The sequence below is a fragment of the Marmota flaviventris genome, chromosome 6 (genome assembly GCF_047511675.1).
Source record: "Marmota flaviventris isolate mMarFla1 chromosome 6, mMarFla1.hap1, whole genome shotgun sequence".
In the NCBI taxonomy this organism is placed as follows: domain Eukaryota; kingdom Metazoa; phylum Chordata; class Mammalia; order Rodentia; family Sciuridae; genus Marmota; species Marmota flaviventris.
Window position 1 is genome coordinate 118,988,855 of NC_092503.1, and position 20,467 is coordinate 119,009,321.

General features: G+C 60.3%; 1 protein-coding gene across 2 annotated transcripts in view; it reads left to right on the plus strand.

Annotated features, from left to right (window-relative positions):
• Grm4 (glutamate metabotropic receptor 4) overlaps positions 1 to 20,467 on the plus strand; it is a 90,522-nt gene that overhangs the window by 47,149 nt on the left and 22,906 nt on the right. The window contains exons 3-5 of one of the 2 annotated variants that reach the window (XM_027943670.3): positions 11,816 to 11,951; positions 14,705 to 14,859; positions 16,794 to 16,934. In XM_027943670.3, the coding sequence (XP_027799471.1) occupies positions 11,816 to 11,951; positions 14,705 to 14,859; positions 16,794 to 16,934 (432 nt within the window). The remainder of the gene's footprint in view (positions 1 to 11,815; positions 11,952 to 14,704; positions 14,860 to 16,793; positions 16,935 to 20,467) is intronic. The other variant, XM_071613946.1, reaches the window with a different exon arrangement.

Consider the following 20,467-nt stretch of genomic DNA (forward strand, 5'->3'; position numbering starts at 1 on the left):
CAGGGCTCTGTTTCCCTGGGTGTGAAATGGCACAGAGGAGGCAGAGGATGGCAGGGGCGTGAGCTGGGAGCAGCTGAGCTGGAGCTGGCCCCAGAGGCCTCTGGACACGGGCCTCATGAAGTCACCAGCAGCTCACGCTTTCATTTTGTCTTTGGCTCGTGGCCATAGTCCTGCGCTTCCTGGTAGATGTGAACCCCACGAGGCGGGGTTCTTGTGTGTCCTCTTTACGGCTGTCCCCAGCATCTAGGACTGTCCTGGCCCCGGGGCGCTGGCGAGTTGCTGACTCAGGGGCTGCTGGCAGTGCATGTGGCTCGACTGGGCCACCACCCGCCCCCCCCCCCCCCAGGCTGGAGGAGCCTGGGCACAGAGGCACCTAGTCCAAAATTTTCCATAAGCAGGAGTGCAGCGCAGGGGTTCTGCTGCCACCTAGGGGAGGAGGGGCCTGGGGACACCCCGAGGGCTTCCTGGAGGAGGCGGGGTTCTGAGCTGAATCCTCAAGGACAGATGGGAGGAGCTTGCGAGAGGAGAGGCGTCTGGGAAGGACGGGGAACTAGACATCAAGGTGGCAGGAGCACGGGGTGGCACACCTGGTGTGGCTGGAGACAGCAGGTGCTGCTTGGGTGGGCGTGATGGGGCTGAACTGGAGGGTGGCTGGGCTCAGTCCTGCAGGGCCTCAGGATGGGGCTGAGGAGCTGGACTCGCGCTGAGAGAGCGGGTGGGACTGGAGTGTTGGGGGAGTGGAGGGCCAGGGGGGCAGGCTGGGTGGTGTCAATGGGAAGGGGTGCGTGGGGTTAGGCCCTGGTGAGGTGGGACCGCCCTGGCACTGAGCTCCCTGGCACTCCCATGGCCAGCCCACAGAGGGCCTGGTTAGAGTGTGGGGGCATGGCTGGACGGCCTTGGGCCAATGGCTGTCCCTCCCTGGTCCCTGGCTTAGGTCAGAAAGGAGCTGAATCACCAGGCAGTCCCGCCCTGCGCTGGGGCACGCAGCAGTACGGGGCACTTGAGATCATTATTACAATCTGGGTCCCTACTGATAATATTCAGTGCCCGGGTTCCCAGGATGTCCCTGTATTGCATACGGACACTTCCACGGTAGGGAAAATCATGTTGCCCCAAGTGTCTGTGGAGGGAAACTACAGGGGCCTCTCACCCCTCCTTGCCCTGCTCTGGGAGCCCTCCTGAGGCCCACCCTGGGCTGTTCCAGGACCTTGGCCCGGTGTCCCCCTCCTGTCTGGTCTCGGTGTCCCTGCTCCCAGGTCCGGCCAAGCAGGCTCTGGGTCTCAAGCCTTCTGCCAACAGGACGGCGGGAGCCCAGGGCGATTGATCGGGGAGGGGTGGGCATTTCTTCCGCTCGCGGCCCTTGTCTGGGCCTGAGCCCCTGACCTTGGTCCACCAGCTCTTCTAACCCGAGTCACAGGCAGCCCAGGGCTCCGGAGGGTCTCCCCTGGCTCCTGGGTCAGGCGGCTTCTTCTGCTATCCAGCCTGTGGAAGGGTGTCACCCTAGCTGCCATCCTGCCCCCAGGCTGGTTGGGGACACTGCTCCATCCTGGTGGCTCCGTCCTCCATCTCAGGCGTGGGGGGACAGCACCATGGTCCTGAGGAAGCTGGTTCTAGTGGGGTGAAGGGTTCACCCCGTTACGCTGGGGCCATGGCTCCACCCAGGGCCTGGCTCCTGCCTCACCCTCCCACCTGCCCTGGCCTGAAGAGGACTTCGTCACCCACTGCCTGCTGGTGGTGGATGGGGCAGGTGGGAGACGGCCTGCGTCTCTACCCCTCTGGTCACTCTGCCGTCAGGTTCCACTCCCTGGGGACGTGAGCTCCTAAACATTTCATCCTGGCCAAACCGCAGGCCCAGCTGCAGGCCCCTGACCCGGGCTCTTCCTCCAGGCCCCTTCATTGACCCTCGAGAGGCCCGAGCTCCTGCTGCTGACGGGGAGCTGGCCAGGGGTCATCTCCCCTGGGCCCCGCCCCACGCGGGGCTTTCTGCCACCCGCCCAGCACTCCCTCCTTCTCCCAGGCGTCAGGCGGACAACGTGGCTGGAGATGAAGATCAGTTCTGTGAACACTGATTGAACACCTCCTGTGTGCCCGGCACTGGAACCAGGGGAGTTGGGAATGAGAAAGACCCAGTGTCCCCTTGAAGGGACTCACGGGCCGGTAGAGGAAGTTTACAGCAGTGTGATAATAGCAAGCACTTACTGAGTACTCCTGTGCCTGGAACTGTCCTAAACGTCTTATGTGTATTGACCCATTGTTCATACTCTCTTGTGGGAGACAAGAGCCAGAGTGGTTAAGTAACTTGTCCAAAGTCACACAGCTAAGAAGTGGTCAAGCTGAGGTTTGAATCCTGGCCACCTGCTTCCAGCTCTCTCCTTGAAGCAGATAAGTTATAAAACTGACCACAGCATAAGGTGGAGGATGGCAGGTGACTGGGAAGGAGCTGGGCTATTTTGTAGGGGATGTGGAGAAATCGGGGGCCCTAGGCAGGTGGGATGGGGCAGGTAGAGAAGCTGAGGCCCTGCTCACTGCAGCCCCGTCCAGGGCCTGGGTGGGACCTCGGCCGCTCTGGGCCTGGGTGGGCCTCAGCAAGTCCCCTGCCTTCTCTGAGGGGAGCCTGAGAAGGGGGCTCCCTCCGTCACAGCGAGTGCTGCGTGTGGCCGCTGCGGCCAGGGGCTGGGCTGGGCTGGGCCTGGGGTGGGGCCCCAGTGAGCCTGGGACTGGCCACTTCCTGTGCCCGGCTGTGGGTCCCCGACTGCCACCCCCACCTCCAAACACTTCCCTCCAGGCCCCTGCCCTATTTTTTCTGCCTTCCTCACTTCAGGGGTGTTCTGCTCAATGGGTCTGTGTTAAGGTGGATCACTCCCACTTTCCCTCTGCTGCAGTCTAGCGCCATGAACAACGCGCCTCTGAACAACACCGCCCTCCCGGTGGCCTGGCAGCCTCCCTCGGTGTCAGCAGGGTCTCCCACTGTGGCCTGGCTGGAGCCCCAGGGCCTAGGTCTTCCTCCAGAGTCCCTGGGGGCCTGTCTTCACCTGCACCCTGCTGTGTGGGGCGGGTCACCACCCCATTGTCCAGGGGGGGAGGGGGCTGCAGGAGGTTGGCTGTCTGCAGGACTCAGTAAGGTCCTGAGATGGGACCTGGGCCCGCTGTGTGGGCTCGGGCTCTTGTGCCAGCTCTTGGTACCTGTGTTCCCCCTCTTCTTCTCCAGCCATCCTTGCTCCCCCAGATCTTCCCACATGGACAGGGCTGGGCCAGGCCAGAGGGACGGCCACTGTGAGTCTCCCCAGCAGGTTGGACCTGGCTCCTCTTGTCAGCCTAAGGTCCCTAGGCCTGGAGGGGTGGCCAGGCTCTGAGAGGTGGTATGGCCCCAAGGTTCCCTCAGGCCTTGCTGGATGGGCGGCAGGGGGCCTGCGTGGGAGAGGAAGTGTGTGTGGGGGTCTGGGCAAGGTCACCCAGCAGTGGGCCTGGCTTGTCCCCCCTTGCCTCAGGCTGAGGGCAGCTGGACACAGGCACAATATTCATGCTTTACGATATTTGCACTCAACCCCTGGGCTGTGTCGGGATCCAGCAGGTGGGAAACGGGGTGACTGACCCCTCTCATTGTCTCTTAGCACCTGGGTCTTCCTGGTACCTGGTGAATCCCTCACCAGAGGACCCACTGACTGCCACGGGCTAGAGTCACCTACAGCAGGGAGGTGACCATTCCACCTCCTGCCCTTCTCTGTCCTCAGGTTGGCCAGGGGCGGTCAGCTTGCTTACACTGTGCTTCTTTTGCCAGTCTATTTCCTGAGCACTCACCGCAAGTGATTTGCATCTGGGTGGGAAAAGTGACCCCCACAGAAGCAGGACTGAGGAGGACCCCGCGTGTGTGAGGTGCACCCCTGCCTGGGGCCAGAGCCCACAAGTGGCCCTGGCAGAGCAGCACCGAGTGTGGGTTATTGTGGCCCAGAGCCCCGTGCAAAGTGGACGCCAGGCACAAGAGAGAGCCCAGTGCCCGTGTGTGACAAGGTGGTGGCTCAGAGAGGGGGCAGAGCGGACAGGCTGGTGATGGAAACCAGGCCCGGGCCTCCGGATGACCTGGGGCTCTCGGCAGACCCAGACCCACTACAGCTGGGACCACCCCTCCCTGGGACACCACCCAGCAGCCTCCAGTAAAGGGGCGTTGGCCCAGGGCCTGGTGTCCTCCCACTCTGCGGGGTCACAGCCCTGCTGTCTGGGCCCATTGTTACATCTTCTCAGTCACTGACCCTCGAGTGGCCGTCTTGGTCCCTGTTCTGAGAGCTGCTTTGGGGAAGGGGCTGCTGAGGGCCTGGTTTTGAGGGTCGGAGGGAAGGGGGTGACTCTGAGTCCCTCCAAGTCCCTCTCTGCTATAAACCCCGGGAGCCAGGGACCCCTCCCCACGTGGTTCCCGTCACCCCCTCCCCACCTCTTTGCAAGTTGGCCCCTTCGCGGTTTTGCTGGAGTGTAGATTTTCCCACTTGATTTCCTAGGGTTTGTCTTTTCATTGTTTTTCTCCATTTTTATTTATTTATTTATTTTGGTGCCAGGGATGGAACTCAGGGCACTTCACTAACTGAGCCACATCCCCAGCCCTATTTTGTATTTCATTTAGAGACAGGGTCCCACTGAGTTGCTTAGAGCCTTGCTAAGTTGCAGAGGCTGGCTTTGAACTCACGATCCTCCTGCCTCAGCCTCCATTTTTAAGTTTGAAAGGATTTTGAAGAAGATGGTGAGGAGAGGAGATGGCTTTCCGCAGGCCTCCAGGGGCAGCTGGCTGGGCTGCCAGGGGCCGAGCCCTACTGTACCTTGCAGACGGAGGCAGAGAGCGCTGGGAAATTGCTGGGTGCCCTGCAGGATTTCTGTCCTTCCTTGTCTGGCGTCCAGGGTCGGAGATGTGGCCGGGGACTGAGCAGCAGGCTGGTGGTCAGAGTGTGAGCCCTGGGACTGCAGCAAGAGAGGGAGGGTGGGGAGCCTGCTGCGAGCTGAGGACCTCAGCACTGCCCTCGGGGTCGTGGCTCCTTCCTGGGGACCCAGCCTGTCCCCGTGTCTGGCCAGGTAGGTCTCAAGGTGAACAGATGAGAGAATAAAAGGATCTGAAGAAACCATGGAGAGACGGAGAGAGGTGCCCAAGCCCACAGGGCCTGGCCGCCAGACCGTCCTGTGGCCCAGGGCAGGCGCCAGCTTGTCCTGTGGGGCCTCTCTGCCTGCCCAGGCTGACGGTGCCAGGGTGGGCACAAGCCACACTTGAGAGCACCTCGAAGGCAGAGGACGGTGGCCTCACAGTGTGGCAGAGTGGACTTGTTCAGACAGGCAGAGCGGGAGAGCCATGCTGGGGGACAGGGCAGTGCTGGGCAGGGAGGGACCCAGGCAGAGCCGGGGCTCAGAGGGTCCTGCCTGCCTCAGGCTGGAGGGGAGGAGGACCTCATTGCACATAAACCCAAGTCCCCTGAGTGACGAGGGGGAAGCCCGGGCACGGGTAATGGCAGGTGGTGGGGGACGGACGTGGATTCACTTTAGCAGCGAGTCCTCTGGTGAAGGTGGGATCAACACGCTGCAATCCTTGGTCTCGGTCCCTGACAAGGCAGCAGCTCCTGGAGAAAAGCCAGGGCTGAGTTCAGACGCAGCCCCTGCCCCTTCAGCCACATGGCCAGCCCCAGCCTCCCCGACGGGGTGTCCTCTGCAGCCTCCTGGCACCATGAGGCCTCTCGGGTTCCGCTCCTGTTCTGAGGTGCTTACTGTTCACCCTCACCCTGGGGTGGAGGGCCCGTCCTCTCGGCTGCATCCCAGTGTCCAGCACTGGGCCAGGCACATAATAGGTGCTCAGTGAACACTTGCTGGTCAATGAAGGGCAGGGGTGGCATCACTGTCCCTTCTGTTCTTGCTTCCCTGACCGTGCGCTCCTGAAGACAGCTCCTCCCGCTATCGTTTCTTTAGGACTAACTATGCGAGGAACAGAGTAGAGCCCTTTTCAAAACAAAAACAGAAAGAAAGAATGAAGGATAAATGGACTCAGCAGACTCAGCTCCGCCCTCGGGGAAGCGACCAGCGGCAGACGCACAGACACGCCCGTGGCACCGGGAACCCTGGGAAGGGTCACTGACCACACATGAAAAGGGCACGGGGACCACAGAAGGCAACAGGAACCCGGCAGCAGCTCCGCTGGCGGATTGTCTGTATCATGTCCCTGTCAGGGAGGCGCCTGGGGAGCCTGGCAGCGGGAGGCCGGGCAGGCCTGGGGGAAGGCGGCGGGGAAGGCACTGTACGTGCCCGGGGCCACAGTGACTGCGCGGTCCCTCCCACAGACTAGCATGGCACGGGGCTCGGGGGCACCAGGAGCCCCCCTTGGGGCAGTACTGCTCAAGGACTGGGTGCCCTCGCTGTCACCTGTTTCTAACAGTTCTGCTGGGGTGTGGCTCAGGGTTCGAGCCCTCACCTGGCACCTGTGGGCCCTGGGTTCCAACCCAGAGCTGTACGCATGGACTAGCAGGGGCCGGGACGGGGCTCAGCGGTGAGTGACTGCCTGGCACGCGCAGGGCCCTGGGCTCGATCCCCAGCACCACAGACAAAAATAAGCAGATACAGGCATGATGTCCCCCCCAAATTTTTAAATATTTATTCCTCAGTTATAGGTGGACACGGCATCTTTATTTCACACTTAGGTGGTGCTGAGGGCAGAACCCAGGGCCTCGCATGTGCTAGGCAAGCGCTCTACCTCTGAGCCACAACCCTGTCCCCCCCCTCCAAATTTTTTTTAAAAGTCAAACTTTGGGAATTGAGTGGAAGCCCCCCAGGAGCCTGCTCAGCTCTAGTCCTTTCTTCTCCTGCCTGCACTTCTGAGTTCCCACGGTGGCTGTGGCGGAGCAGAGCCTGAGCGCCAGGGAGCTCGCAGGGAGCCTGCCTGCAATGGCTGGCCCGCCCGCAGCTGTCCCGTAGGAAGGTGTCTGTGTGTCCCAGGGATGAGGGATACCGACGTGGTCTCTAGATTTTACGTAAACAGGACCGGTCAAGCTGCCCGTGCATTGTTTGAGTCCATTTTATGTTTTGGAGACCGTCCGGCTGCCACGAGAGCCACTTCAGTCATCCTGACTACCTCATGTTCCACTGGGGGACATGCCCGTTTGTCCCTTCTGTCGTTAAACATTTAGGTGTTTCCATTCCTCTCGCAGGCTCTGAGGGGGCGGTGGTGAGCGTCTCTGTGTGTCCCATGCCAGGTGACAGAGGTTCCCTGGGAATGAATGGGGACGGGAGGGGCTGGCAGGCTCCCAGCACACGCAAGATATGGCCACGAGACCCTCCAAAGTGCTCTGAAGGACACTCCTTGATCAGGTGTCCAGTTGAGGGATGACACCAAGGACCAGCCAATACTGATGGGTGGGAGCACAGGGAGAAGGGGAGGCATGGAGGGGCGCAGGGCTGGAGCAGCTCCCGTGGGGAAGCGGTCAGTGGTGCCCAGGACCTAAATCTCCTGGGCAGTGATCATGGCCTCCTCTGCCCAGCAGCTCTGCCCAGCTGCTGTGTGTCCCTGGGTAAGGCACAATCCCTCTCTGGCCTCAGCCTCTTAGCTCTCCATCCAGCTCGGACACAAGGGCCACTCGACTGTCCTTGGCAGGTGGCAGTGGCTTCCTGCCCCTGGCCCAGCAGGCAGAGGCCATGCCTTGGCTGGGCTGGCAGGGCTGGCAGCTGGCATGTGGCAGGTGGGCTCTGGTCAGGGGGCTGAGTGGGCAGGGTCCTGGCAGCAAGCTCAGCAGGGGCTGGTGATAGGTGTGAGGGGCTCCCAGGGGGACCAGGAGGGCCTGGGGGCCACAGGGCACCAGCCCAGACTCCTGTACCCGCATGGCCCTGGACCTGCCCTAAGACAACCAGGCTTAGGGGGTTTTTTATTTCTTATTTTTTGGCATCGGGGATTGAACTCAGGGTCGCTCGACCGCTGAGCCCCATCCCCAGCCCTATTTGTATTTTATTTATTTATTTTTTAAAATGTTGGGTTCCTTGACATTTATCTTTATTTTATTTTTATGTGGTGCTGAGGATTGAACCCAGTGTCTCATGCATGCCAGGCGAGCGCGCTACCACTTGAGCCACAGAGCCACATCCTTAGCCCCTGATTTGTATTTTATTTAGAGATAGGGGCTCACTGAGTTGCTTAGCACCTTGCCTTTGCTGAGGCTGGCTTTGGACTCCCCATCCTCCTGCCTCAGCCTCCCCAGCCTTTGGGATGACAGGCGTGGGCCATGGTGCCTGGCTGCTCTGTGGGTTTTATGTGCTGGTTTTGCGGCAGGGTGGACTCCTGTGTTCCCGTTGTACTGATGAGAGCCTGGAGGGCGGGAGGGCGTGGGGGAGGGTGTGGGGGGAGGGCATCCCAGGGAGTGTTAACGTGGTTCCCATGGTGACATCCAGGGCCTGGGAGCAGGAGCGCAGCGGGCTGGTGTGTGGCTTGTGGTCTGTAGTGTGTGGGCTGCATGTGATCGTGCACGTTGGTGGCACTGGTGTGTGCATCCGTGTCTGTGTGTGCCCACGTGTGTGCACACACCACCTAAACAGCAGAGGCTGGGGAAGAGACCGGCCTGGAAACCCCGGCCCTTTGGTGTTGGTAGTCGCTGTGGGGGATTTTCACGGCTGCGAGCTGTCGAGGACAGGGTGCTTTCCAGCAGCGGGCAGGGGCTGCAGACGTGGGGGCCCCTCAGCCTGAGGGAGGCTCTGGGCACTGGCAGGGATCACAGTCCCTGTTACTGGCAGTGTGACCTTGGTCAGGCTCTCGGGGACCTCTAAGCCCCAGTTTCCACATCTGTAAGTTGGGGATATCGGCACCTGCCCCAGGGGTGGGCAAGGACCCCTTAAGACTCCGCTGCAGAGTGGAGCCAAACATGTGGTGGGTATCAGTCAATGCTGTCCCTGTGGGCCACCTCAGTCCTCTCTGGCTATGGCCAGGAGCAGTTGAGGCTGAGGCCACCACCAGGAGCTTGTATCCCCCAGGATTGTCCCTGGTGAGCCACCCCTTGGTCCCCACTCCCCTGAGCAGCCAAGCTGACGTTGGGCAGTGAGCCAAGGGTCTCCCATCCTGGGGACGGCAACGCCCATCTGAACGCCTGTGCTCCAGGTCTCCTGGGTTCCCTTGACCCTACACCCTCTCTCTTCCCCACAGGACGGGCTGAAAGGGGACCCTGGAGCCAGATGGCCTGGGTTCCACCCTGGCTCTGCCCTTGTCTGTCTTCACGACCTTGGGAAGCCCTTCACCCCCTGCCTGTGTTCTCACCTATAAGCTGGACGTGTGGGGCTGGTGCCACCTCAGATCTGAATCCATGGAGAATTGACAGACTGTGTCCCACCTGCCTCGGACGCCTGTCAGCGAGGGGTCTCCCGAGCTCCATGCCAAGGGCCTCCCTCCAGGACCCCCCTCCCCTCCAGGACCCTCCTCCCTCCAGGACCTCCCCCCTCCAGGACCTCCCCCTCCAGGACCCCCCTCCCTCCAGGACCCCCCTCCCCTCCAGGACCTCCCCCCTCCAGGACCTCCCCCCTCCAGGACCCTCCCCTCCAGGACCCCCCCCTCCAGGACCCCCCTCCCTCCAGGACCCCCTCCCCTCCAGGATCCCCCTCCCTCCAAGACCCCCCTCCCCTCCAGGATCCCCCATCTAGGACCCCCCTCCCCTCCAGGACGCCCCTCCCTCCAGGACCCTCCCCTCCAGGACCCCCCTATCCAGGACCCCCCTACCCTCCAGGACCCCCTCCCTCCAGGACCCCCTCGCATCATTGTGAGAACACGGGACCCTCCTCAGACTGCACGCCGTCTCGGCACTTGGGGACCCAGGCACACCCTCCTAGCTGAGCTGCGGTCACCTAACCCTCTCACTAGCAAAACGAAGCACCGCCATGTGCCTGGAGGGGCAGGAGGGACTGGCACACGGGGCCTCTGAGGGACCCTCGCCCAGAAACGCAACTTGACCTGACAGTTTCTCCCTGTTTGAGGGCAGTTAACTCCGGTCCCCTGCCCCTCCCTCCCGGAGCCAGGTGGCCGTCCTCCCTCCCCTGCCCCTTCTAGTCCAGCCTCTTCCTCTGTCCATCTGTCTCCCCAGATGGGGGGAGAAATGTCGCGGTTGGCCCACTTTCTAACTGGAAGGAAACCATATGGAGGGGTTAGCTGGAGCCCAGGGCCCGGCTGCCACCATCGCACATGGCCACTCCCCTGGCTTCCTGTGACGGGGTGGAGAGGGGCTCGGTCCTGCCCAAGACCCTGGCACCTTCTCCCTCTGCCCCAGGACCTCCCGGGACCATGCTCTTCTCTGGTGTTTGGGACTTTTTTGGGGTCTAGGAGAGACCAGGGAGCCGTGTGTGTGTGTGTGTGTGTGTGTGTGTGTGTGTGTGAGTGTGAGAGAGAGAGAGAGAGAGAGAGAGAGAGAGAGAGAGCAATAGCACACACGTGTAGAGCCTGGGGTCCAACAGGGGGCCTGGCTCAGAGCAGCCACCCCCAGGACTCTCTCCTTGGCCGGGTGCTACCACTTCCCTGTGGGGCGGGGGTCAAGGTCCTTGAGCCCAGCCACCTGCACAGAGATGCCGGGGGTGGGGGAGTCTGCAGAGGGCTTAGGTGGAGGCCTGGGGGCGACTGGGCTGGCAGCCAGGGCCCAGCCGCCGTGGGTGGGTGGTTGGGGCATTGGCTGGGCCTGGAGCCAGCCCTGTTTTGAGAGGGACCCAGAGGAGGGAGAGGGGCACCCACTGACTGAGCCCCGACCACAGCACCAGGGCCTCAGCCTTGTTCTCAGAGGCCCCCACCCTGCAGCCCAGTGGGGAGGGTCTGTTCACTCTGGTGCTGTCACCCTCTGACTCCAGCTCTCCCCACCTGTCAGGTGCAGTGTGACACAGGTGTCCACAAGTGCCTCCATACCAGGGGGTCAGGGGGGATTTAAATCCATGAAGGACACCCCCCGTCGGCCACACTTGAGAGGCCCGTCGGAGGCTGGGAACCAGCTGGGTGGGAATTCAAACTGAGGCCGGGCTCCAGCCATGGTCACTACCTCTACCCAGGGCTTGTGGATGGCCTCAGGGACAGGAGCCCAAGAAGGGTGTGGATGTGAGCTTGGGGACACTGATGGCCCAGGTGGCTCTCATTCTCAGTGGATCTTCTAAAACCCCCTCTGAGATGGTTCCAGTAAAAATAACCAATATTTGCTAAGCGCTTCTTGTGTACTAGACGCTAACTGTATTTACATGTATTAGCTCATTTATTTTATAATGATCCAATGAAGTACAGAATCTCATTATCTTCACTTTATAAGTGATGTGTCTCAAATACATCACACAGCTGAGGTCACACAGCCTAAGTAGTAGAGTGGAGATTTTTCTTCTCTTGGTACTGGAGACTGAACTGAGGGGTACTTTATCACTAAGCTACACCCCCGCCCTTTTTATTATTTTTATTTAACACAGGGTCTCACTAAGTTGCTGAGGCTGGCCTCGAATTTGCAATCCTCCTGTCTCAGCCTCCTGAGTGATGGGGGTTACAAGTGTGCACCGCTGTGCCTCGTCAGAGTTGAGATCTGAACCCAGGTAGTCTGGTTCCTAAGAGTGACGTTGGCCGCCTCTTGCACTTGCTTCTAACTGCTGGGTAGGGAAACTGAGGCCAGCTGTTGAGTGGAGCCAATTCTGCTCTGTGGCTGTTCTGATTGAACGGCTTGTGTCCAGAGGCTGGGACCTGGGGGCTGAGAGTCAGGCTGGGGACCTTGGGCAGCCCTCAGCCCCCGTCTCCTGGGGGTGTGTGTGAAGGGGACCATGGGGGGACTCGGGATCCCCTACCCACCCAGGCTAACCACAGACTGTCCTGCAGGGGGCGTGTGCATCGCCCAGTCGGTGAAGATACCACGGGAGCCCAAGACAGGAGAGTTTGACAAGATCATCCGGCGGCTCCTGGAGACCTCAAACGCCAGGGCCGTCATCATCTTTGCCAACGAAGATGACATCAGGTGGGTGTGGGTGGCAGTGGGGTGGGCACGGGATTCACAGAGGTGGGAATGGGCAGGTGGGTGTCAGAGTGGGGAGAGCTTTCGGGCGGGGGCCTAGGCTACTGATAACGGCCATGCTCCACGCCCCGTTCCCACATCCACTCTGCCTGCCAGCGAGGGCAAGCAGGACGCTTCAGTGAAGGGCTGGAGGCTATGGCTTGGGGCCAGACTACCTTGATTCTCATCCTGCCTACTAGCTGTGTGACCCCACGTGAATTCTTAACCTCTCTGGGCCATTTTGCTGCTAAAAATGTGACCTCATGATGCCTGCCTGCTGGTGTTCCAGAGTAGAATGCAGGAATGTGCGTAAAGGGCTTACGGTAGGCCTGGCATGAAGGGGGTGCCAGGACACATTGGCCACCTCACCGTCCCTCCCTCCTTTCCTTGGAGCTCAGGACAGGGAAGAGTCTGGGCAAGGGTTCTAGGGCTGACTGGCTTGGGCACATAATCACTGTGGGCAGGATGGTCCCCTCCGCAGGCCTCTGTCTCTGTGTCTGCAGACTGGGGGCAGGGGGCTGTGGGTGCCCGGACATACAGGGCAGAGACCCTGGGCCTGTCCCTCTCTTCGGGCTCTCCGCTGGGTAGGGATGGCCTTAATGGATGACCTCTGGTCACCCGTCCCGTCCCAACCTTCTCTGCCTCTTGGTTTTTCTTTGTCCCTCCTCCCTGAGCCTGGTGGCCAGGTCAGGTGGGGTCAGGCCCCAGAAATACCCTGTTTGCGGGGAGACACAGCTTCTGCACTCACTGCCCAAGGCTGCTTGGGCCCATGGGCAGACCTGGGGCCCTTTTCTTTTGGCTGTGCTTGGGGTGGAGCCCAGGGCCTCCTGCCTGCCAGCCCATGTGCCACCCCTGAGCCACACCCCAGCCCTGGGACATTTTCCTTTCCAAACCCTTTTTGTCACTTAGTGAAGACCCCGTTCTGGACTCCTGAGTTCCCATGACACAGAAAATCCCCAGGGACATTTCCAGGTCGGGGAGGATGGATAGAGGGAGTTCTAGAAGGTCACTGAGGCCTCAAGAGCCAAAGGACCACCTCTGATGGGGGATCTCAGGCGGGGAAGGGGGTTGTCCTCAGGGCCCCGTTCTGACAGCCCCCAAGGTTCACAGAGGTGGCGTCTGAGGGGAACAGGTCCCTAACTTCTGGCTCTGGATGTTACTGATGCTCCCAGCCTTGCCTGAAGCAAGGGGACCCCTTCTGAGCCACTGGTCCCTGTCCCTGCTGCCACCACTCCCCAAAGCCAGCCGCTTCCTATACCCCACTGGGCCATGCACCCTGCTCCAGGCCGCCTGATTTTGGGGACACCTTCAGCTCAGCTGACCGCATGCTGGGAGGGAGGATGAGGCTCAGTCCTTTGTCCTAGAGAAGAGGCCCCAAAGGGAGGGACCCGAAGGGACTTAGATTGGCTCCAGAGCCAGCTGTGGGCGTGTGGTGGGAGGCAGGTCATTTCTGGAAACCCACATGCATTTCCAGAAGCAAACAGAAGTAAAAATAAACCTAGGTGGCTTTGCAGGGACGGAGGGCTGAGAGCTCTGGTCACGTGGGCTAGCGGATGCAGGTGGTATTAACAGGCTGTGGGCAGCCTGGATGGGGGGCTGCCTGCGAGGACCTGGAAGGTCAGGAGTAGGGAGGTGACGGTGAGGATGGGCCACAAGGCCAGCTCGGTGCTGCCTCTGGGGCCTGCAGGGATTTCTTTCTGGAAGCCCCAGGGGCTCCTGCTCAGCCGCACAGGCCCTGGAGTCCGGGCCTGGTCCTCCCCGGGCACAAGGGTGGGCAGTTACTCACCTCCTCTCTGCCCCAGACCCTCCCCTATGGGGGAGCTGCCCACTCCTCTCTGGTTTTCTCCTCCCAGAGTCCTTTGCAGGGGCCACTTAATTCCTGCATCCAGTGAGCACCCGTGGACCACTGTGGGCTCCTTGGTGCTGTGCTAGGCTCGGTCCCTGTTTAAGACCACTGTCCATGGCTGGGCGCGGTGGTACACGCCTGTAATCCCAGCAGCTAGGGAAGCTGATTCAGAAGGATCATGAGTTCAAAGCCAGCCTCAGCAATGGCGAGGCCCTAAGCAACTCAGTGAGACCCTGTCTCTAAATAAAATACAAAATAGGGCTGGGATGTGGCTCAGTGGTCAAGTGCCCCTGAGTTCAATCCCTGATACCCCTCGCTCCCCCCAAAAAGACCTCTGTCCTTGAGGATGGGGTAGGGGGTGAGTACCAGGCAGCCTTCCCCCCATCCACCTGGGCAGGGTGAGGGGAACAGCTCTTTGAGGGACCTGGACTTTGGGCACAGAAGATGGAGGATGGAGAGGGCACTGTGTGCAGAGGGGTGAGGAGGGGGTAGTGGCGGGGTAGCCGTGTGACAATGGTATGATGTAAGGAGGGGCTAAGGAGCATGGGGTGGCATCCAGCCAGGAAGGCACGAGTGCGAGGGGACAGGGGCTGGCAGATGTAGTTCTGGAACTGAGTCAGACAGGGGCAGATGTGGGTCTGGGGAGACAGATGTGGGTTTGGGCACAGGCCTGGGCCAGGGGACCTAGCGGCAGGTGTGGGCCAGGGCTGGGGGCTCCATGGGTACATCAGAGGGCTCAGGGGGCATCGGCGGGTGTCCAGGCACAGCCTGGGGGAGAGCCTGGGCTGTGGGAGAGCATGGTGTGGGCTGTGGCCGTGGTGGGGCGGCTGTGGGGCCAGACACGGGGGCCGGGCCCGCGTGTGCTCCGCAGGCGCGTGCTGGAGGCGGCGCGGAAGGCCAACCAGACAGGCCACTTCTTCTGGATGGGCTCTGACAGCTGGGGCTCCAAGATTGCACCTGTGCTGCACCTGGAGGAGGTGGCCGAGGGAGCCGTCACTATCCTCCCCAAGAGGATGTCCGTGCGAGGTAGGCATGGCGCTGGCCTTCCCACTGCAAGTCACCCCACACTGCTCCTGTCGTCCTCCTCTCCTTCCGTCCTCTCTGCCCCATCTTCCCTCCTCTGGCCTTGGCCCGCAGCCTCCTGTGTACAGTGGCGCTGGGCTGAGGAGCCTCGTAGGCCTCGCTCAGCACAGACGAATTCAAGTGCAGCTTCAGGACCTTTCTTCATCTTTTCTCAGATACTTCTGGGTGTGGGAGGCGTGTGGCACGCTCAGGAGGCTCCTCTGCGAAGGTTCTCCTCCCCCCACATGGTTCCACCCTTCTCCCATCTGGGAGAGTCCTCTGCCAGCAGGGTGGGGAGCTGCCAGCAGGCGGGGAGACGGGGTGCCTCCAGAGCCTGCCGAGGCTGGCAGGCCTCCGATGGCCTTGGGCTGGGCCTGCCCTGCATCCCCTCCTTTCAGGGCAAAACCCACAGTCACCTTGGATAGGGACAAACTGCTCTGGCAGAGCCTTGCAGGGTGCTAGGCATGAAGTTTCCATTAATGGCCTGATTTGGCAGGGACCTTGCGGTCTCGCCACGGGGGAGGCGGGCTCCTGGCCTCCTCCTTTGCTGCCCTCTCTCTGTTCATTGGAACCCAGCGTTGATGGAGCGCACGCACATCTGCCTCTCCGTCAAACTTTCCAAGAGACTGAGGCCGAAGGAGGGGACAAGCTCAAGGTCATGCAGCAGTGTCCTCTCTTCACCCTGAGGCACAGCACGCACAGGCAGCGGAAGTTTCCAACCACCCCTCTCGGTCCCAAACCTTAATAAGCACAAAATGACAACAGCCCTGGCTTCCTGGTGCCCTCAAATGCTAGTCGCCTTTCAGATACCACATGGAGTGTTCCCAGACTCTGTGATGCCCCCCTACCCACTCTCCTGGAGGAATATACCAATGCTCAGAGACACTGGCACCTTTGGCAGTGAGTGGCAGAGTAGATATTTGAACACAGGACTTGCTTAGGAAGTACCTTTTGTCTCTGGGACATTAGAGAAGCTTTTAGAACAGTGGTTCTCATCTGGGGGTGATTTTTGCCCCCAGCGGAAGTTTGGCAATGCCTTTGGTTGCCACAGTTAGGGGGTGATGCTTCTGGCATCGAGTGGGTAGAGGGTTGGGATGCTGTTCAACATCCTACACTGCATAGGAGAGTCCCCCACAACCTGACCCAATGTGTCACAGGGCAAAGGCAGAGCAGCCTTGGGGTAGGCCAAGCGTCACCATCCCTCAGGGGTTTTTCTCCTGCAGCTCTTGATAGTCACTGAGCTTCTGTCTGGACCTTTCCATGGACAGGGTTCTCAGCACTTAATGTGGGTGCCACTGAGCTTTCAGATGTTCTGGCCTGTCCCCAGCAGTTAGCCACCTGGGGACAGGGGAGTCAGTGCTGCAGAGGCATCTCGGAGGAGGGAGAGGGCACCACTCATCAGCAGCATCCTGCCTGGGCTGGAGCAGGGCTGTGAGTCTAGCAGAGCACGAGAAGAGAAGGCTGTATCTGCCACCAGTGGGGACATTCTGGACTTGAAGGGGAAGATCCAGGTCCTGGCCTTGCAGTGTGCCCTGGGTGAACCCCCTTCTCTGGCCAGGGCTCCTCACCAGCCTCTCAGCCTTCATCTCGGGACCCCCGGGCCGCTCTTTCTCCCAGAAGCCTGCTGTTAGCATTTGGGTGGCTTCAGGCTGCAGGAACGTCCCCGTCAGCGTGCTTCGCGCCCATTAAAGCAGCAGCGTAGATTACACATGCTCCCCCTGGGACTTAATCCAGCTCTTTTCATTTTGAATGAAATGAAATGTTCCCAGTTTTGTTTTTGCCGGCTGGCCCTGGATCAGAGGGTGTACGCTTCGCTCCCTCTCTTGGCCTGGGCCACCTCTGAGCCAGGGGCCCAGGGGACAGCAGGGTTGAGACCCTGACGCCGGGTTCCTCCCCAGGCTTCGACCGCTACTTCTCCAGCCGCACGCTGGACAACAACCGGCGCAACATCTGGTTTGCGGAGTTCTGGGAGGACAACTTCCACTGCAAGCTGAGCCGCCACGCGCTCAAGAAGGGCAGCCACGTCAAGAAGTGCACCAGTGAGCACGTGCCTGGGGCGGGGCCTGCTGGGCGGGGCCTGAGGAGGCGGGGCCTGTGGGGGCGGGGTCTGCTGGGCGGGGCCAGGGACAGGGCCCTGAGCTGGCGGAGTTGCAGGGGGGAAGCCTGGCAGGGAGGAGTCCAGGGAGTCCAAGAGCTGGGCAGGAGGCGGCAGGTGTGGAGATGAAGGGGAACCTGGGGGAGGAGTTGGGAGTCCGTGGGCGGGGCCTGGGGGTGGAGCCACAGCCAGTTGGGGGCGCTGTGGAGGGCCTAGGTTACTGTGTCCTCTCCGGAGACAGTTAGAGGGGCTCCTCAGTCTCTGCAGGGGCACCCTCCAGCGTGTGCTTTGGGTTTCATCTGCATATCCCTAGCCCCAGTCCAGTGGGACTGAAGTGACCCCACCCGCCCTGTGTCCAGTCCTGGCACGCAGTGGTCTGGACGCTATAGAAACCACTCTAACCCCTTGGGTTTCTCTCAGTCATTCAACAAACACCAGCTTGACTCCCAGGACACCCTGCCCCGGCGCTGAGCATAGTGGATCTAGTAATGAGCGGAAGAGTCAAAATTCTCTTGGAATTTTTATTCTAATGAAGAAGCAGATGATAAACAAGATAAATAAGTGATAGACTATGTCTGAAGGGAAATGTGCAGGAGAAACGAAACGGATAGGAAAAAGAATGGGCAGGCTGTACGGGGAGGGGAACTGCAACCGTCAAGCGGCCTGGGAAGCCCTCTCTGCAAAGGAGACGTCTGAGGTTGAAAAGAAGAAAGAACTGTACCCGGTGGAGGGGCAGCGACTGGTCATTTTTCAGGTGGGAAGAGGGAGACCCAGATGAGGTGAGTAAAGGGACCTGAATTCCCACAGATGGGAGATGGTGAAGCGGGATTTGAACCCGGGTCTGAGCTCTTGGCCTTCAGCACTTAAGGTAGCAAGATTATTCACCATGGATGTGTTTGGATGTGGCTGAGGGTGGGCTCTGGGTCTGGGCAGCTCTGCAGCAGGACCCCTCAGTGACATGAGAGGGGAACTCTGGGTGCCTCCCAACCTGAGTGGTACCTAAGTGAGGGTGAGGAGCTCTGTCCTCTGTGCTTCCACTCTGCCCACGCAGTGTAGGCAGAGGCTCAGGGGGGCCAGGGCTAGGCTTCCTGGAATCGTTGACAGATGCTGGTCCACCAGGGCCAGGGGAGGAGGGAGCCAGGTGAGGTGGGGGGTAGTCAGTGGAGGGTGTGCTGTCCTGTGCTGGCTCATAGCCACTGGAGGTGGGGGGGGGATCCCCTGGAGACCCAGGCAAGCTCACAGCCCAAATCACTTTGTCTGTCTAGAGCCACATGGTCACAGAGGCTGAGCCCTCAGGCCAGTGTGACCACATACCCAGGTTCACTCCTGTTTGGTGTAATTACGGAGAACATCCTCTTTTATTTTCAAAGTGCTCCCAGTGAAGTGAAAAACTGTCCAGATCCCTGACCCTAGGGATGGGAATGGCATGGTGAGCCTGGCACGGGGGGCAAGATTGGCAACTGGGCCTCCCAGCCCCAGCGCCTAGGCCGTCCAGGGCCAGGCAATGTCTGAAGTCCCCTTACTGTGTGTGGGGGACGGAGGGGAGAAGGCCCCTGTGCAGACCTGGGTGGGGACTTGGAACCCTTTTAGCAGCCCTGAAGGGAGGCGCCGCTCCGCCTGTCAGAGCAGGTAGGAGAGGGGGACCTGAGCTGGGTTCTGAAGAGGGCAGCTTTGTCCCGAGCCTCCAGCAAGCCCGGTGACCCTCTTGAGCCTTTGTTTGCTCATCTGAGAAACGGGGTGGATGGTGAGCCAGCCCAGGGGGTGTCTCTGCAAGGAAGGGATCATTAATGGAGGTACTTGCTGAACTGTAAAATGGTAGCTCTCAAGCCTGGCTGTGCCTGGAGAGCTTTTAAAACTATTACCCCCCAACCCCCCGTCCCCTGCCACCTGGCCAACTGAGCCAGGACCTCAGGGGCTGTGGATATTTTCTCTGTTCAGCTCTCCGGGTGATTTTGATATTTTAATATGTACCTAGGGATGGAGCAGGGGTCCCTAAGCTTTTCCTACATTGCATCAAGGGGGGACCTTTTAAAAACACGGATACCTGACTTCTACCCCTGAACACTCTGAATTAATTTGTTCTGGGTACATCTGAACAGCAGGATTTTTTTTTTTTAAAGAACCCCAGGTGGTTCTACTGTGCAGAAAATTGGGGATTCTCTGACTCAGAGAGACCTGAGTGGTGGGAGGGAAGGCAGCAGTCACCCAGAGGACGGCAGGCACCCCAGGCTCCAGAGGGTGCAGCACAGGGGTGGAGGGAGACTCGGTGGACATGAGGGGGATGGGGGACAGCACCTTGCCGCTGACCTGAATCTTCTCGCTGCCTGTGGAACTCCATAGAGGCTGGTCCAGGTTCTTGAGTGGCCCACATTGGACACAGTGAGCCTGCCCATCTCTGGGGGAAGCGAGGGCCAGGGAGCCACTGGGAATGTGTGTGGGACCTGGGACACTGAGATCTGGTGCTGGTGCCCTATGTCCTGCCCAGGGGTGAGCGGGAAGAGGAGGACAGCAGGACCCCAGTGCTGGTTTGGGCACATGGGAGGAGGGGCAAGGGAAGGACCCAATCCTGAGTCTAGATCCAGCCCTGTCTTCTCCCTGCTGTGTGACCTTGGGCAAGTTATTGAACTTCTCTGTGTCCCAGATGCTCGTCTGTAGAACAGGGATGTCACCTCCCATCTCCGGGGGTGGTTGTGAGGATTCAGCCTATAACGAGGCTGTCTGGAAAGGGCTGTGCTGATGGAGGGTTGTCCCTGTCGACAGGAAGGAGGAGCTGTGGGATCTAGACAGGCACTCGGGTCATGTACTAGCCTGTGTTGTACCAAGTCTGTCTGTCTGCTCTCGTATCCTGGAGGAGGGACTGTGCCACCCCGAGGGGCGGTGTGACAGTTATAGGAGTGGCACCCATTTTATAGAAGAGAAAATGGAGGCAAATTGTGAACGTCACTTGCTAGAAAGCTGGCGGAGCCGACTCACAGGCAGGCCGATTCCCGATTCCCGGCCCTGTCTCCCTCCCTGGTCCCTCCTGATCCCTGTCGGCCTCCCTCTGCCCCCTCCCCCCAGCTGTGGCCGGGAGCCCCTGACTCCCGGGTTCCCCAGCGCCCCACAGTCCACAGCCTGCCTCTGCCGGCCTCAGTCCCAGACCCAGCAGGTGCCATTCCTGTGTTTGTCCCCTGCTTTGCCAAATCCATTCCTCCTCAACTCTGTCAGCAAACGGGCCTGGTGACCTTCGGAGAGGATGGGAAGGACCGTCTCGTCCCGGGGCTAACACTCGGGAAGATTCCATCCATCCTGCAGGGCTGTCTAAAGTCGGCTTCCCCTGGGACGAGGCTTCGAGGGGAAGCCATTTATTTGGGAAGGGCTCCCAGGAGTGAGGAGAGGAGGAAGCAGCAACTGTGACATTGAGCAGGTTACCGCCGGGACACCTGGCGCTTATCCCCTGGGGACGGTGGACAGAGGCACGAGCATCCCATCCTACCT